This window comes from Acipenser ruthenus, chromosome 12 (assembly GCF_902713425.1).
Source record: "Acipenser ruthenus chromosome 12, fAciRut3.2 maternal haplotype, whole genome shotgun sequence".
NCBI classification, from domain to species: Eukaryota; Metazoa; Chordata; class Actinopteri; order Acipenseriformes; family Acipenseridae; genus Acipenser; species Acipenser ruthenus.
The window spans coordinates 16071774-16090031 of record NC_081200.1 but is presented as its reverse complement, the minus strand read 5'-3'; the positions used below and the strand labels follow the sequence as shown (position 1 = coordinate 16090031).

The window sequence follows — 18258 nt, the reverse complement described above, 5'->3', positions numbered from 1 at the left end:
ATTTTACAAAATAAAAGTTTAAATTGCTTCCTAGTATTTATTGTCCCTCGACTGCAGCAAGACACCCTGCTACACGTACCAGCATTAAAATAACAAGCTAAAGACTCACCACAAGAGAAAAGAGGCTGCTGAGAATGATGCTAATGCTGAATTCAAGTTAAAACTTCACTTATCTCTCCTTGATGAGATGTTAGCAGATCAATTAGCAGTTTAAATGATGTCTGCTTTGTCAATAGAGTTTAACTTACTGTTCATCATAGAAATCAATGCTAAGATTAACACTAGCTCCAGTAATAGTGCCATAAAAAGCTCCTTCACTGCAACTGACTGCTGGTGATCATTTGTCATGTTCCTTGGTGCCTCTAAAGGAACTGCTCTCAGTGACTGGCAGGAATATTGTCACACCCAGCCTGGTCATCTTGCACAGGAGTCACTGAAGGGGGTTGCAGATTCCCTCCTATTGGGAATTTATAGACAGCATAAATCTTGCCTGATTGCCTCTTTTGTATGTATACGGTTAAGGGATGGTTTAAGCCCATTGACAATCAAGCAAATGTGTTTTATTTTTCTTCTCAGGGTCCGTTTAATGTCCCGCCAGGAAACCAGGACCCCAAATCACTGAACCTGCGTCAGATCTTGTACCTGTACTGGGGTCAGTGGAAGTGCTGGTATAAGTACCAGCCCCTGGACCACATCCGGCAATACTTTGGGGAGAAAATCGCTCTCTACTATGCCTGGCTGGGTAAGGATGAGTGGAGGCTTCGCCACTTCAAAGATTCAAGAATCATTTTTAATAATAAAATTATTCCAACCGAAAAAGACTTACATTGCGCTAGCTAAACGGATTAGTGTCAATTGAAAAAGCTCTTCAATTGGCAAGTCATATAAAGTATTATGTAGCCTTTATGAAGGTTTTATGAATGATATAGATTATATGATGAAAAGGTTGATGACCATGACATATATACCCCCAGAAATTGACAATCTCAATCATTTATGCTAAATAATTTTAATTCCAAGTTTCATGATAATCGGTTAAGAAGTACTCCAGATATATGCAACAATGTATGTGTAAACAGCTCCACGAGATTCCCTCAGCAGTGCATACCTGGCGAATGTGTCTCTTTGTGCTCGACGCTTCACTGGTTTCCCTGCTCCCTGCAGGATTTTACACAGGGTGGTTGTTACCTGCTGCTGTAATTGGAACACTGATTTTCATCTTCGGGATTTTCCTGATGCTGATTGACGAGCCAGCGTGAGTACACATTGCATTCTGTTCATATCACGCGAGGCAATACAACATGTGGAATTCCTTTTATTTTACACCTATTCACAGTGTAACATACAGACTGAAGGATGTCCCAGGAGAGAGACACCTCCATGTCTCATCATGATCTGGTAAAAACATATGCTGAACTTTCATCCCAATTTAATTAGCACTTTTACATATATATGGAAAAATGTAAGTGAGACATAAGGATGGACATATAGTCTGAAACCCCCATCCAATATTCTCAGTATCTTAAGCTAAATAATGTTAATACCAAGTTTTATCACAATAGGGGAAGAGGTTTTCTAGATATCAGAAAAATTGCCTCCATTGGCAATCCTGGCAGACCAGGCTATTACCAGCAAGGCAATATAATATGTTACAGCTGTAGCACCATTCTCCCAGTAGCTCATACCGCAGGTTCTTATTTCTTTAAGAAATGTATGTGTTTGTAAATAGGGGGGTTCTTTTTCATATGCCCCAGGGTTAAAGACCTCCAATTCCAGCCTTGCTTTCTCTATTTCATCCCTCAGATATTTATTTTTTAAATGAAGATCAGTAGTTTTTCTCTCTGGCCACACCTTTCTTTACATTGTATTTCTACCTGTATCCTGTTGTATTAGTCTACACAGCTGCTGAGCTGTGGTTCGATGTGGTTTCACAGTGAGCAGGAAGGGTAAGCACACACACTGTGTTTGCAGAACAAGAATAGAATGTTAACAGTTTCAGAGCTGTTTGAATGAACAAGAACATACCTACACTTGATCTATCATGATGTGTGCCAGGCAGCTACAGCACTGCAATGCCTGGGTAATATTGTGTCTGCAGTCCCTTCTGATTGTAATAAACATGTTAAACTGTGCTCCTTAGTTGAGTAATTATGTAAATAATATAATAATATTCCAGTTTATTTTATTGTCACTTGCTAAGATGCATAGTGAACCCTTATAAAAGTTTGCCAGTCTAAATTTGCACAGTAATGTTGGAGTTTCCCCATGGCTATATTATGCTTTTATCATAGTTTACTCTGGAGTGGCATGTTTGTTAATATGCTTTACCATACCTCTTTTGACTTAACAAAGCACCCCTGTGCTTACCATGCTTTATTACATTGCTATCATTTTTACTAAGGGAAACTTTTATAAGGGAAGGTTTAGAGAATTGCTTAGCCAATTGTGGTGAAACCTTTTAAAACAGTTCTTAGCAAAAGGGTATTGAGAGTATGTGGGGTGCATGGAGGCTGCCTGTCTGTTTGTCTTTTCATCTGTATGTCACACTTAGTTAACATATACTAAGATAGATAAAACTGGCTAAGACCACATGTCTATGTCAAACTTACATTTTTACAGGTGCATACGGTTGCTGTATTTCATCAGGATTTACTTTTTAATGATACTAAGCTCTGTTTTGTATTTATAGCTGATTTACAGTAAGTTTTTAAGGTATTTATTTTTGCATTGTATTCTTAAAAGCTCTCTCTAGTGACTCACCTCACATCTCACTGGTAAAATGTTTTTTTCTAGTTGCATTTATCCCTTGCGCTGGCTCTTATCTCTGGTATGCATTGTAATCATTAACTGTTGAGGAAACTGACAGCCTAATGGTTATGCTGAGCAAACTGGAACGGAGTCAGAGGGAAATGTGGATGCTGTTGATACATGGAAAGGGCATCAGCAGTATGTTACTGACAGCTATGGGTGTGTGTGGAACTCCCGATGCTGCTATTAGGAATTTATTTTCGCTGTCTGAATGACCCAACTGTAAACATGAAATACCGATCTGTATCCCCTACCTTCTCCTCTTGTTAATACTGTTCTGTATCCCCTACCTTCTCCTCTCGTTAATACTGTTCTGTATCCCCTACCTTCTCCTCTCGTTAATACCGATCTGTATCCCCTACCTTCTCCTCTCGTTAATGCCGATCTGTATCCCCTACCTTCTCCTCTTGTTAATACTGTTCTATATCCCCTACCTTCTCTTGTTAATTCCAATCTGTATCCCCTAACCTCTCGTTAATGCTGATCTGTATCCCCTACCTTCTCTTGTTAATTCCAATCTGTATCCCCTAACCTCTCGTTAATACTGTTCTGTATCCCCTACCTTCTCCTCTCGTTAATACCGATCTGTATCCCCTACCTTCTCCCCTCGTTAATACCGATCTGTATCCCCTACCTTCTCCTCTTGTTAATACCGATCTGTATCCCCTACCTTCTCCTCTTGTTAATACTGTTCTGTATCCCCTACCTTCTCCTCTTGTTAATACTGTTCTGTATCCCCTACCTTCTCTTGTTAATTCCAATGTGTATCCCCTAACCTCTCGTTAATACCGATCTGTATCCCCTACCTTCTCCTCCTCGTTAATACTAATCTGTATCCCCTACCTTCTCCTCTTGTTAATACTGTTCTGTATCCCCTACCTTCTCTTGTTAATTCCAATGTGTATCCCCTAACCTCTCGTTAATACCGATCTGTATCCCCTACCTTCTCCTCCTCGTTAATACTAATCTGTATCCCCTACCTTCTCCTCTTTTTAATACTGTTCTGTATCCCCTACCTTCTCCTCTCGTTAATACCGCTCTGTATCCCCTACCTTCTCCTCTCGTTAATACCGATCTGTATCCCCTACCTTTTCCTCTCGTTAATACCGATCTGTATCCCCTACCTTCTCCTCTAGTTAATACCGATCTGTATCCCCTACCTTCTCCTCTAGTTAATACCGATCTGTATCCCCTACCTTCACCTCTTGTTAATACCGATCTGTATCCCCAACCTCATCCTGTTGTTAATACTGTTCTGTATCCCCTACCTTCTCTTGTTAATTCCAATGTGTATCCCCTAACCTCTCGTTAATACCGATCTGTATCCCCTACCTTCTCCTCCTCGTTAATACTAATCTGTATCCCCTACCTTCTCCTCTTTTTAATACTGTTCTGTATCCCCTACCTTCTCCTCTTTTTAATACTGTTCTGTATCCCCTACCTTCTCCTCTCGTTAATACCGCTCTGTATCCCCTACCTTCTCCTCTCGTTAATACCGATCTGTATCCCCTACCTTCTCCTCTAGTTAATACTGATCTGTATCCCCTACCTTCTCCTCTTGTTAATACTGTTCTGTATCCCCTACCTTCTCCTCTCGTTAATACCGATCTGTATCCCCTACCTTCTCCTCTTGTTAATACCGATCTGTATCCCCTACCTTCTCCTCTTGTTAATACCGATCTGTATCCCCTACCTTCTCCTCTCGTTCATACCGATCTGTATCCCCAACCTCATCCTGTTGTTCATACTGATCTGTATCCCCTACCTTCTCCTCTTGTTAATACTGATCTGTATCATCTACTTTATCCTCTTGTTCCAGGAAGGAAATATGTGAGAGCGGAGATCAATATGTTATGTGTCCCCTGTGCAACATCTGTGGCTTCTGGAACCTGTCCAGCATCTGCAGCACATTCAAGGTGACCAATCCCTGAGGGGACCTCTGGGTAGCCACGCCACCTTTTCATAAACTTTTCACTACTTGCAGGTGTACTGTTGACTCACGTGACAGGTTGACAGGTAGATGCAATAGGCTGATGCACTTTAACTTACTAGCTGCTAGCAATTTGTTTGAGTGAAACTTTTAATTGGATTCCACATTAATAACGTCTGTCTGAATTCAAACCAGATTCAAGTTTCTGGGGCTTTGGAAGGTAGTTCATTATGCAATATCCTTTTCAACCCTGAAAGTACCAGCAGATGGGAAATTATATTAACACTTAAAATAATAAAGAATGCTTCCGGCATTCCTGCTTCCACAAGCACCAACTACTTCTCCCTCTGCTGGATAATTTAGTGTATTTGCCTTGATGCTGCAGCTAAAGGCTCATACATAAATATGAGAAAAAAAAGGAAGACTGATTAAACTACTAAAGACAAAAATCCACTTATTTAAGATGTAATTAATTTGTATTGAAAATAATTTACTGGCTTGTAAACACTATTAAATAAAACATTACAGTATGTCACCTTTTTGTGGTGGCTCTTTATCTACCTGAGTAGCAAGTGCCAGTAGCATGCAAATGTGTGTTATCTGATATGAAACATGCAAAATGCCTCAAAATGACTCGTTAACAATACACGTATTGTACATAGTCCAATGGCCTATATATATATACTACACTGAAATATGTTAGAATAAAATAACTGTTTGTAAACACTATTAAGAAACCACTAATATAAGCCCTGGAATTTGTTTTCTTCTAGTTATCAAACATTGATGCTTTTTTGAAAATGTTATTCAGAAAAACATTGATAGTCTGCATACATTTCACCTCTAGAAAATGGTGAACCCTGTAGTAGAATAAAAAATCCCCCTTATAATTTAATCCTTCCACAGAAATGACCAAATATTGTAAGTGGACCGAATCTGAATTTCCTGTGCAGTGCTAATTGAGCCTCCTGTCTCTGCTCTTGGACAGGCCGGCCTCCTGTTTGACTATGGAGGGACAGTGTTCTTCAGTATTTTCATGGCTCTGTGGGCTGTCACCTTCCTGGAGTACTGGAAGCGCACCAATGCCATTCTGGCACATCGCTGGGACTGCTCCGAGTTCGAGGAGATTGAGGTGAGTGCCGGACAGGGAGGGGTACAACTGGAGAGCTGAGAATGGAGTGCTCTGTTAGTGTTTCAACAGCATACAAAACTGCATACTGTACATCAACAGAGACTTACAAGTACAATGCAATGCAAATTGTAGATGCTGTACTTAGATACTCCTAACTCTATATTTTTAAATGCATGACTTGCATCCCTCTTTACTAAATACAAAGAAAATCAAATCAAATTCATTATTATTATTATTTATTATTATTTATTTCTTAGAAGATGCCCTTATCCAGGGCGACTTACAATTGTTACAAGATATCACATTATTTATTTATTTATTTATTTTTACATACAATTACCCATTTATACAGTTGTTTTTTTACTGGAGCAATCTAGGTAAAGTACCATGCTCAAGGGTACAGCAGCAGTGTCCCCCACCTGGGATTGAACCCACGACCCTCCAGTCAAGAGTCCAGAGCCCTAATCACTACTCCACACTGCTGCCCCTTTTATAAAAGTTTAACATTGTAAAAGCAGATGCCTCAAGAAGTAGCCTCAGCCATGTGATCAAGCTAGCTTCATTTTATTTTGGAGAAAGGTGTAAATTGCTGTGGGTACATTGAGAGCCGGACAGCGGGGCTCTTTTGCAGGTTCTCTCTGACATGCATGCTGTGTTTCAGGAGCGTCCACGGCCCGAGTTCACAGCAATGGCCCCGATGACCCTGCGTAACCCCGTGACCGGCTCGGAAGAGCCCTACTTCCCTGAGAGGAACCGGCTCAACCGGACAGCCACCGGCTGCATGGTCATCATTATCATGGTACTGCCCCCATACAGAGCTAACTACTTCAAGATCGGTGATGAGCATTGTGACAGGATGTCACTAATAGTATAAATGGAGTGTGCTGGGAGTGCTCTGCCCTTCAGGCTCCAGGGAATGCACAGCTGCAATTGGTAGCAGACAGTGTTTCTCTATTTGTTTCAGTTGTTTGTGGACACAACACAAGACTCGGACAAGCTCATTGATTAATTGAACAAGAGATGATACAATAATTAAAAGCATGTTGAGATTTGGCTGATTTAAACCCATGTCTCCTAAATCCTGTGCAGGGTCTTCCCACCCTCCAATAAATGCACCTGTGACCTTCAATACTGGAGACTTCTGGATGCTAACTGTAGAAGCTCTTTTTATTTTGTTTGTGTTGTCCTTGCTAGGGCTTATAAACTGCTGTTATAACTGTATCCCTACAGTACTTTTAAAGATGTTTTTTTCTGTAGTTTGTCTACTAGGTCAAAGCATATTACTGGCTAAAAGCGTACCATTTAAAGTAGCTGACTAATTGTTGACAGGAAAGAAGACAGTGAATGAGTGGGGACAATGTAACCCTCTAGGAAGTGCAAGACAGGAAGTGAGATTTATTTAACCTAGTGTAGTACCTGATGCCATGTTTTAAAAGGAAAATACGCATTTGATATAACGTGTTTCTTTCAAAACTGCACATCTGAGACCTACGTAATGAATGCATGTTCACTGCGGACAACATTAATGGAAGTATATTGTCAGCTCCAGTTACTTTAATGGCATCTTAACTGTAAGATGTAATGTGTGGCTCATGGATGATGGCTGATCATTTTTACTGTGCAGTCCAGCTCAGTTGTGCTTCTGTTCGGCAGATCGTTGTGGTCCTCATGTTCCTCATCTCGATTATTCTGTACCGAACCATCATCAGCATCTTCCTCTACCACTCTGGAAACCACATCTTTGTGTCCTCGGTAAGTAAGTCTGTGAAGCACTCCACACAAAAGACAACTTCAAGCCAATCCCATGCAGTTTCACTGGACATGTCTCACGTTCTCTACACAGATACTGTTTTGTCATGAATATAAGCTTATGTTCAGCGTGCAATTAGAGAAAAATGCTTCCAGACAAAATATGAACAACCAAAAACAATGAACCTTTACATGAATTTAACTTGATAAAAATTTATCACAGCCATTCTTTTCCACGCTTTTGCATGTATGTGGTTTTCCATGGTTTTTATAATGCTTTCCCAAACAGTTCCTCTCTGGGACTTACAATGCTTACTTCTGCTTTACCACACTTTCACTATGCTTTATTACACTTTGCTATGCTTTTACTATGGGAAACTTTTATAAGGTTTAATTTATAAGATTTCATTTATTGATCCAAAAACTTATCTCACTGTCCTACATCACATTATATTATTTTTTGTGTATATACTATACTTTATAACTGTTTCAGTCTAAGTTAGAGTGGGACGTAACACCTAACTGACTTTTTAAAATTAAAATCCTCGAACTTAAAAACAAAAAAAGTCTTAATAGCTATAGCTACAGTGGCCCTACATAGAGGCAGTTTCATTCACTCGCTCGTCTCAGATTTCATCCAATCAGAATACTGTCCTGTGTTCCAAATCCTTTTTGTTGTCATTGCTGGCAGTGTTCTGGTTCTTCAGGGTAATACACTGGGATCATTGTATAATGGTATTCCAATAGTATTTAATTGGAGCAGGTAGGAGTTACTGACAGGAAGTTTTTGAGGTTACAAGGCTAGTGTGAGTGTTATTGTGTGGATGAACCCAGAGCGATTCGCTCAGTACAACAATCAGTTTAATACTAATACTTTATTAAACATCAATAACAGCAAGCAATGCGAAAAAGGTAATAAATGATCATGTTTACCAATTCCAGAGATTCAGAGGGCAGTCTTTTCTTCGCTTCTTCCTCTGATCTAACAAAGAGCTCTAAACAAGCTTGTATTATACATACCTGTTTTATCAGTCTTGAACAATCCCCTGCTCATTACCACTGTTTCTGGTTACATCATTCCTCAATAACTCTTCCTGCATTATAACTGCTCCCTGGGTACAGCTAGACTTGACACCTTCCAGTACACCTCTCTCTCTCTCTCTCTCTCTCTCTCTCTCTCTCTCTCTCCCCCTCATCTCCACAGGCATCTAGAATCGCCAGTATCTCGGGCTCTGTACTCAATCTTCTAGTCATCATGATTCTGTCCAAAGTCTACACCAGTCTCGCCCAGCTCCTCACCAGATGGGGTAAGACATCCTTTTACAGTTTTATCAAAAGCTAGAGAATTCGTTTGGAGATTTGCAATGGGAATTCTGACTAACTCACTGTTTCAGGGTGGAAGAAATTACCGGTTTCCACCACAAGGGGTTATTTTTATATCGACCTCCTTAGAAAAATCACCATGCTCACCTTCATAAACATTTCAGTCAAACCACAGCAAAGTGAAATAAAGCATAAAGCAGTAAATCTTTTTGCATTACTCCAGGAGGACAGTGGCAGTCGAGTGATTTAATAATTGCACACGGTTTTTGTTATTTAGGCTTTTGAAAAGCAGCACCATCATTGAAATTTAACCCTGGGGTTCTTATTATTGAGCATTAAAATCTGGAGATATACTGAACAGCCGCCCATCCATCCTGAGCTGAAGAACAAAATACCCCAAAATGAAATACGATTGATTATGAGTCTTAAAAATATTTTAAAAATCTCTCGTATCTCAAAACCATGATTTTTATTTGTTGGGTGTCAATGCTTTACTTTTTATGTTGCAGATTCACATGCTGTGGCAGAGGTGTATGTTTCTACAATGTTGTTTTAACTCCTTATATTTCCTGTTGAACCTTTAGAAATGCACAGGACTCAGACTAAATATGAAGACGCCTTCATTTTAAAAGTCTTTGTGTTCCAGTTCATCAACTTCTACTCCTCTCCCATCTACATTGCATTCTTCAAGGGCCGGTGAGCTGCAATTATTGCTACTAGGGGTTATCAAAATACAGCTTTTAAAGTAATTGTAGCTAAAAAAAAATTCTATACATTTTAGCCAATTTGAACTTCCATTCGCTACATAGGTCTCAAATGTTGTAGCAGATATGTATTTTAATTTTAAAACATGGTGCCTGACACTATTTTAGGTTAAAGGAAGCTCTCCATTTCTAAGCCTAATTCTTGGGTTATCAGTTTGTACTTGCACTCCCCGGGTCACCCTTACAGTATCTTCTGACATGTTAATGGCTGTAAGCATGTCCATCAATAAGGGAAGCACCTGATTGGTTATTGACAGGAAGCCAATGAAGGGGTGGGGACAATTTCACCCTCCGGGTGAAATAACCGATGAAAGTGCAAGACAGTCATGACTTGGAAACAAAGATTTATTTAGTTTAGTGTAGTACAAGGTATCATGTTTTGAAATGAAAATGCATATTTGCTATAGCATGTGTTTCTTAAAGAATTACACATTTATAGAATTAATGTATAGAGGATACATGTTCTGGAACTATATTGTTAGCTACCATTCATTTAAAGCTGCATGGTCCAAGGATGGATCAGAGCACAATTCTTCTAATAACAGTGAAAAACAGTGATTTTATTTCTGATTTAAAATGTACCTTTTGTCTTTAAGGTTTGTGGGCTACCCCAGACACTACCATACTTTACTGGGAATCCGAAACGAAGATGTGAGTGTCTGTTTAAATAGACACAGCTACAAATGTGTGTCATATTTCTCAATTGCCATCTTCTAATGCCATCTTGCATGCAAAATTTCAATCCCCAGCATTGTTGCATTAGGGAGCACTAGCTGGGTGCACTGTGGTGCTCACAAGAAAAATTCTGTTTTCTCCAGAGTAAAAGCTGAGGAAGTTTAATGTAACACGCTTCTTGTAAACACTGCAGGGGAGTTCTGTTACATTTGTAGCTATATATATCTTAACAGTTGCCTCTTGAAGGCTGTATCCCTCACTGACAGCTTTGAAATACATACACCTCTGAAACTCCCTCCATCTTCACGCGGTATCTGGAACATACCCATGCTTGGTTAATTTACTCAGCTGGCACTGTAATGTCTAATAACTTTTCTCCCTGACCCTCTGGCTTTTCCCAGTGTGGTGCTGGAGGCTGCCTCATTGAACTGGCTCAGGAGCTGCTGGTCATCATGGTGGGGAAGCAGGTCATCAACAATGTGCAAGAGTTCATCCTGCCGTAAGTAATGTTAATGAGGTAGCGTGGAGCCTACCATCCCACCCTCTATCCCATGGTCTGCTGTATCTACCTGAAGTTCAACTTCTGTAAGACACAGACATTTTCCTCCTTATATATCAAGTCATTTTTGACTGTTTTTAAATTGTTTTAAAAAATGTCCTGTTTTATTATCACCAAGCCCTGACAGTAATGGTGAGGGCAAGAAGATTTGTATTTGTAAATTTTCAGCAAAACTATATATTTTTGATATATTAACCTTACACATAAATATAAATATATACTGTGTGTTTGTATATATATATATATATATATATATATATATATATATATATATATATATATATATATATATATATATGTATATATATATATATATATATATATGTATATATATATATATATATATATATATATATATATATATATGTATATAAATTAAGTGTGTTTTGTTTTTTATTGAACTTTTACTTCAAGTGCATATTCCTTACTGAAGGTTGCACATGGAGAAATTATATTAAAAAGGTCTGTTTCTCTCTCTGTCTCTGTCTCTGTCTCTGTCTCTGTCTCTCTCTCTCTCTCTCTCTGTCCCACACAGGAAGGTGAAGAGTTGGCTTCAGAAAAAGAAGCTGAAGACGGGGAAGGGGGAGGTGAAGTCTGATGAGGTGCACACCCCTCCCTGGGAGGCAGACTACCAGCTGCTGTTGTGTGAGGGGCTCTTTGACGAGTACCTGGAGATGGGTGAGTGTCGTGAAGGGACATCTGTGGCAGACCTGGGGTCAATTACAATTGTAATTGTGCAATTTGTAATTAATTGCAATTCTAATGTAATTGTAATTAGACCATATCATTGATCGATTACAGTTCAATTAAGCATTTATTTGTCATTCAATTACTATTATTGCATTTTTAACATTTGGTGACCCAATTTGTTTGAAAAAAAAAAAAAAGTTGTATAATATGTTTCTGTATTTGTACCTGTGATTATTGCTTGGTTATTAAGAATAAATAGTGGAAACATGCTAATGTGTTCCTCCCCCAGTGCTGCAGTTTGGATTCATTACTATCTTCGTGGCGGCCTGCCCGCTGGCCCCCCTCTTCGCTCTCCTCAATAACTGGGTGGAGATCCGCCTGGATGCTCAGAAGTTTGTGTGTGAGTACCGGCGGCCTGTGGTGGAGAGGGCCCAGGGGATTGGGATCTGGTTCCAAATCCTGGAGGTCATCACCCATCTCGCTGTCATCAGCAATGTAAGGGCCTCTGAGGGTTAGGAATCACCAGCCATAGAGATCTGCACCATTAGAATAGGCAAAGATGTTCCTATCTCCTGACTTGTTCAGTAAATACTATAAGATACAAGAAATAAAGCCTGAATTATAAAATATTTCCTAATATACTATACATGGCATTTATATATATTCTATCCTCCAGTAGTGGTGTAGATTTAAAAAAGTCTTTGTTGATTAAATATCTCGGTATAGCTGAGATAACTGTCTTCAAATGCATGCATGATTTTAGTGAGCAATCAGTCCCACAAGTACAGTGGTTCCCCAATATTATTATTGAACTGTCAATGCAGAGTGACTACCTGGGAAATAGTTTCTTTTCATTTTACTTTAGCCAGATCAGTTTCAATACAGTCTGCCTTTCACCAACTTGATCCAGAAATGCTCAATTGGATTCAGAACTTGGGTCACTGGGCCTATTAACAAAATTTAAAAACGGGTACTGAATTGCCTACTATAGTCCCAAAATACAAGAAGGACAGCAAATGTTACATCTACTGTTGTATGTGCTCGAAGTAATAAGAAACAAAGACACTGACAGCATTTCTGTGGCAGGCCTTCTTGCTCGCCTTCACCTCGGACTTCCTTCCACGCCTCTATTACCGCTACAAGAACCACGGCAGCCTGGTAGGATACGTGAACTTCACCCTGGCCTACGCACCTGAGGACTTCTCAAATCACACCCAGTGCAGGTACAGTGCAGCAGTGTGAGACGTAATGAAGAGACGGGACAATTATCTGCGGAGAGACTTTGAAGAATGGCTTTATGAACATTATAATGCACCGTACTTATGTGTAAACATAGAAAACACCAAAATGGTTAAGGGGGACTTTTATTTGCAGAGATGTGCATAGTGCGGCTCTGTCTAATGCCTATCTGAAGGGATTATACTGTAGGTAATGTGAGAATTATATGTCTTACCTGTTATTCCTTTAATGTTGCTCTGTACAGTAGGTCTCAAGGTACACATTTTATAGCAAATGTATTTTCCTTTAAAAAATATATATATTTTGCACCATACTTTTTTAAAGACAGAACCAGAATCGACTACCTGTAAGAAAACTGAGGGCTTTGTTATGTATGGTACCAGATAAAATCTCACCACTGTGCATTTCCACTAGCTACATACAGTAGGTCTCAAATGTGCAGTTTAGAAGAAAAAAAATAGAGAAATGTCACAGCAAACATGTATTTTCATTTTACAATATGATATGTGATTCTACTTCTGGTTAAAGAAAGTTATGTTTCTATGGCTTATTCCAAGTATATTTGTTGTACTTCCTGAGTCATTTCAGCTTCTGGATCACGTTACTGGCTGAAATCATGTCAGTCAATAGGAGAAGCAGCTGGCTGGGTAGTTGGTTGTTTACCCTATTATTATTATTATTATTATTATTTATTTCTTAGCAGATGCCCTTATCCAGGGCGACTTACAATTGTTACAAGATATCACATTATTTTTACATACAATTACATTATTTTTTTACATACAATTACCCATTTATACAGTTGGGTTTTTACTGGAGCAATCTAGGTAAAGTACCTTGCTCAAGGGTACAGCAGCAGTGTCCCCCACTGGGGATTGAACCCACAACCCGCCGGTCAAGAGTCCAGAGCCCTAACCACTACTCCACACTGCTGCCCTAATGTATATGTGTGTTTGAAATCACCAGGTACAGAGAATACAGAGAAGTCAATGGGGATTATTCACCAACCTACTTCAACTTGTTGGCAATTCGGTTGGGATTCGTCATTATCTTCGAGGTAAGGTCCAAACTCATGAAGACTCATTTTAATGTGACTGAGATTGGGACCAAAGTGGATGGGTAAAAATAATGCATGCATTTACATGAACAGAACCGTATTGAGTGCATTTGACATCCTTGTTTTCCTCAATGTTCGCTTCCCTGCCCTGCTCACCCAGCACATTGTGTTCTTCATCGGTCGTATAATTGACCTGATTGTACCGGACATCCCAGAGGAAGTGGAGATCAAGGTGAAGAGGGAACACTACATGGCCAAAGAGGCCCTGGCTGAGAACCAGGTAATCTCTACTAGCCTCTGCTGACTGGGCTTAATTCAAACACAATACCTATATAGGGAATGGCCAGACAATTTGCAGTTTTTGGAATTCACCCCTGGAATATAGTACAGTACTTGTATGTTGCTGGTTGTTCACTGTTGTGGCACCCAGAGAGCAGTACAGATAATTTCCCAGAGTGGTACAATTTGCTAGGTTGTGTGTGGCTGATTTTGAAAACAAATCTTTAGAAAAGACAATTTATGGCAGGTGAGAGAATGGGACCTAGAATATTTGAAATTTCAGGTGTTTTTTGGTACTTGAAATGCAGGGCCCCATTCACAAAGTTTGGGTAAAGCTCTGCTTGGGTAAAAAACACAGTTTTATTCTGATTACATTGTTTTTGTTAAAAAATAGCATATATATATATATATATATATATATATATATATATATATATATATATATATATATATATATATAATATATGTTCTGGATATCAAAACATCATTTAATTAATCAAAACAGACTTTACTTATGAGTTTAAGCTTTGTGAATTGTACATATATATATTGTTTTTTAGACAGATGTCATTTATTTATTTATTTTGTTTACAAATTGGGGTATTTAACATTTCCATTTCTATTTATCATATCATAATAAACAGTTCTTTGCTCATATTTTGCTATGTCATATAACATTGAAATTTACTGTATATCTGGTACCATACCAGATTTTGTGCATGACAGGTAAGATTAATGTAATTATTTAATTTGCTATATAACCTCTTTAAAAGGGGTAATAAGCACTTTTTTTCATTAGTTTCCCTGACTTTATTTTCAAGTCAGCCTACTTGTCCTGCCACAGCGGTGTAGATTCACTCCCTATGCAGCAGCTATTAGGATCCCACCTGACCCTACCTATGTGCAACGAAGGGAGTTTACAGTTACAGGCGGGATCTTAATATCTGTTGCACAGGGAGTGAACCTATAGTGTGTCAGTTACAAAGTGAAAACAAAGTCTGTAAATATAATATTTAACTGATAAGGGACTTGAAATAAAGCTGTTACCCGTACCAGTAAGAACGTTTTTTAAAGCTGTGGTAATTCAATTAAACATTTTGTAATTCAATGACTCTCAGTTCTTAATCACTTTACCTGGGCTTGCAGGTTTTGGGAAAAGCACTTTTTGAAGAGACAGACCAGCAACCAGAACTCAGGGAACGGCACAGGACTAAACCTACAGAGGACTAAACCTAGAGGGGACTAAACCTACAGAGGACTAAACCTACAGAAGCCTTACCTCCATGCTTTCTATGTCTTTATTCACAACAGTCATAGTTTGTGTTACTCTATATCCAGAGACCCTACAGATCATTTTGTGTGTTATTGAAAGTGTTTTAAATGCCTACAGATTCGGGGGAAAGAAACCTTTTGTTAACCATACATTGGGAACAGATTGCCAAGTGTCATTAAAAATGAATATCAAATGTCTGTTTAACATACCGTTGATGTGTAATGAAACATTAGAAACCAATATTGTCAATTGCAAGGAAATGATTGTTGCACTGTGTAAGTATGCTTGTGATTAGATGTTACATTTGCCAACTCTACAAATTAATTCAATCTGGTTGATGATTATAAATATATATTTTTTGTTGTATTGTAATATATAGTTTTCTTTTATGAAGACAGTTTTAAACACTAGGTTAGTCGTTTTAGCTATACCCCGTTTGCATTCAAATGACCTAATCGATTCCAATGTGTATTTAAAGTAATAAAGTGTGCTTTGTTAAGACTAGTAAAATTGCCATCACTCAAATTTACACCATTGAAATTATCGGATACCAAAAACATGCAGAAAACACTATTTAAATACTAGCAATGTGATTTAAGGGCTGAATTAGTTGTATTTATAACAAAAAGTGGCTGTGTTCCGTGGTACCTCAATGGGCTGTGTAAACCTGACACAAAACCACAGCATTTCCGCTAGGAAAAAATGTAGCCTGTCACAGTGACCTGTTACTAAATATTTTATCGGTGTTGTGTAATATTCTGCATCCCTTGAATTATATCCCGACATTACCCTTTATAAAATACGATGAAAATTATTCAGTTTAAAATATATTTCATTTAAATTCACTGCGTAGCTTTATTTTCAAATGACAAAACATACATGATTTATATTTAAACTATTTGTAAACCAATGCAAATATTTTTTTTTTATGTAAAAAAATTACTCTTACTCTCACAAGCGTGCACTGTTGGGTTATGATGACTCACGTGCACTCCTGCTGCTCAAAACAATCAGACGCACACGAATCAGATCACAACAAAAAACGAAACTGCGCATGCGGCAATCAGTCAGGGGATGCAGAATATTACACAACGGAACACTGACACTTGGATAAATAAAGCTATTTTCTCAAGTTTTGCCCAATCTGGGTATATCTGTTTATAGTCACGCACAAGAACATTACATGTTGACAACGTTTAGTCCTCCATAGCCACGGAGAGTGTGCATCATATTAAAAGTGTCTTTTCTTGCATTCTGTCCATTTATTACAGGTAGTTAGTAACGGTATCTGAAGCACTCTGAAGTACTTACCAGTGTTCATTCTAGGAGAGAGTGAGCACGCTTTGTCCAGGGGATCCATACATTAGGAGAGTGGGAATGAGGCCTCTAGTAGCTATTGGGAGGGATTTGGAAAAGGTCCTGCTGTAGATGAGTGGGTGCGTTCACACCTTTTTGCCGACTAGATTGCAGAACGGAGTCTGCGCGTAACGTCACGGTCTGTGCAGATGGAGCGTGGACAGCTTTGGTAGATAAACAACAGTTCTGAGCAGAACCAAAATGGTGTTGAGAGTGTTAATCGCAGAAGTGGATGCAATCGAAGTTCCCTTTGTGCTCCACCAGCTTCATAATTTACAGCATGATAATAAAATATATAGTGGAAACAGTCCCTGCTATAAAGAGATAATATAAACGTATGTTTTGTGATGTGGGACAAATTAATGAGTATTATATTTTTGTCCAGTTCCTCAAGCAAACAGTTTTCTATAGCTTTCTCCCTATCATTCACAAGTCACTATGATGATAGATTCCGGAGACCATTTCCAAATCTGGAGTTCCCTTTCAAGTCGAAGACGACCACCAACCATTATGTGTGGGATAGGCTATTCCTGCCCTTGAGGTAGGTAATACTGAGCTCTCTATATCAGAGCTGCCAAAGGCCCCTGCCTGTGATGACGCACTCGGTCCCACCTACCGAGGGTATAAAACCGTCCCTCACCGGAAGATGTCCATCTTTTTCCTTCTCAAGACGGTAAGGTAAGTGTTTAGCTGAGTGATAAGAAATAGCCCTCGAGTCGATTCGGGTCAGTTGTATTTCCCTAGCATTCATTCTGAAAGCTGGCTTGCCGCTTTCCTGGAATCAAAGACTCTTTTTTACCTGTCTGTCGTATGTGAGCGACTGTCTGTGCAGTCATCCGCGAATGAGTTGTCTTTTCTTTTTGAGAGTAACACAGTATCCTCCTCGGGGCGCGCTGTCCTCCATGGGGCTAGGCATTCGGTGTACTCTCTCTCTCTCCTTCACTTCTTATTAGAAATTGTGATATGTATTGTCTGAATAAAACATCACCCACCGCAGCTTCGGCCTCTGTCCCCCTCTGGTACACGCTCCGCGCTGAACACGTGTGTGTATTGACCACGCGGTTAGGGTACGCACTTTGCGTAGCGGCCTCTCCGGTGCTGCGGTACCGCGGCACATGCATAGCCCGTGATTCTATCTCGGTGCGCAAGTGTGCAACGCATGCTGCGTCTTTTCCAACGCCCCAGCATAGGGCACGATAGCGTAAAACGGTACGTGGTGTACGTAGTGCCCCAGTACGCAGTGTACGCAGTGCTCGGTATTCACAGCGCACGTAGTGCGCAGGTGCTAATACCCCTACCTTTCTAGCGCAGTTACGCACAGTGTGCACGGTACATGGTTCACGCAAGGCGTTTGGAATGCTCGAGGCAAGCAGTGCGGTGCACGTTGCGTTCGTTGCATAAGTACTGCTCTACAAGCGCATAGC

The 18258-nt window shown here is 39.4% G+C and overlaps 1 protein-coding gene across 3 annotated transcripts in view; it reads left to right on the top strand.

Moving 5' to 3' along the window:
* The window catches only part of ano7 (anoctamin 7), a 37148-nt gene extending 21262 nt beyond the window's left edge, over nt 1-15886 (top strand). For 2 of the 3 annotated variants that reach the window (XM_059034607.1, XM_059034608.1), the window contains 16 exons: nt 577-742; nt 1165-1255; nt 4628-4724; nt 5727-5870; nt 6532-6669; nt 7524-7622; nt 8824-8926; nt 9527-9638; nt 10303-10357; nt 10783-10880; nt 11476-11618; nt 11920-12125; nt 12717-12853; nt 13836-13926; nt 14087-14206; nt 15352-15886. In XM_059034607.1, the coding sequence (XP_058890590.1) occupies nt 577-742; nt 1165-1255; nt 4628-4724; nt 5727-5870; nt 6532-6669; nt 7524-7622; nt 8824-8926; nt 9527-9638; nt 10303-10357; nt 10783-10880; nt 11476-11618; nt 11920-12125; nt 12717-12853; nt 13836-13926; nt 14087-14206; nt 15352-15435 (1884 nt within the window). In that variant the 3' untranslated portion in view covers nt 15436-15886. Of the gene's footprint in view, nt 1-576; nt 743-1164; nt 1256-4627; nt 4725-5726; nt 5871-6531; nt 6670-7523; nt 7623-8823; nt 8927-9526; nt 9639-10302; nt 10358-10782; nt 10881-11475; nt 11619-11919; nt 12126-12716; nt 12854-13835; nt 13927-14086; nt 14207-15351 lie in introns of those variants that run through there. The other variant, XR_009330693.1, reaches the window with a different exon arrangement.
* The last annotated feature ends 2372 nt before the right edge of the window (nt 15887-18258 follow it).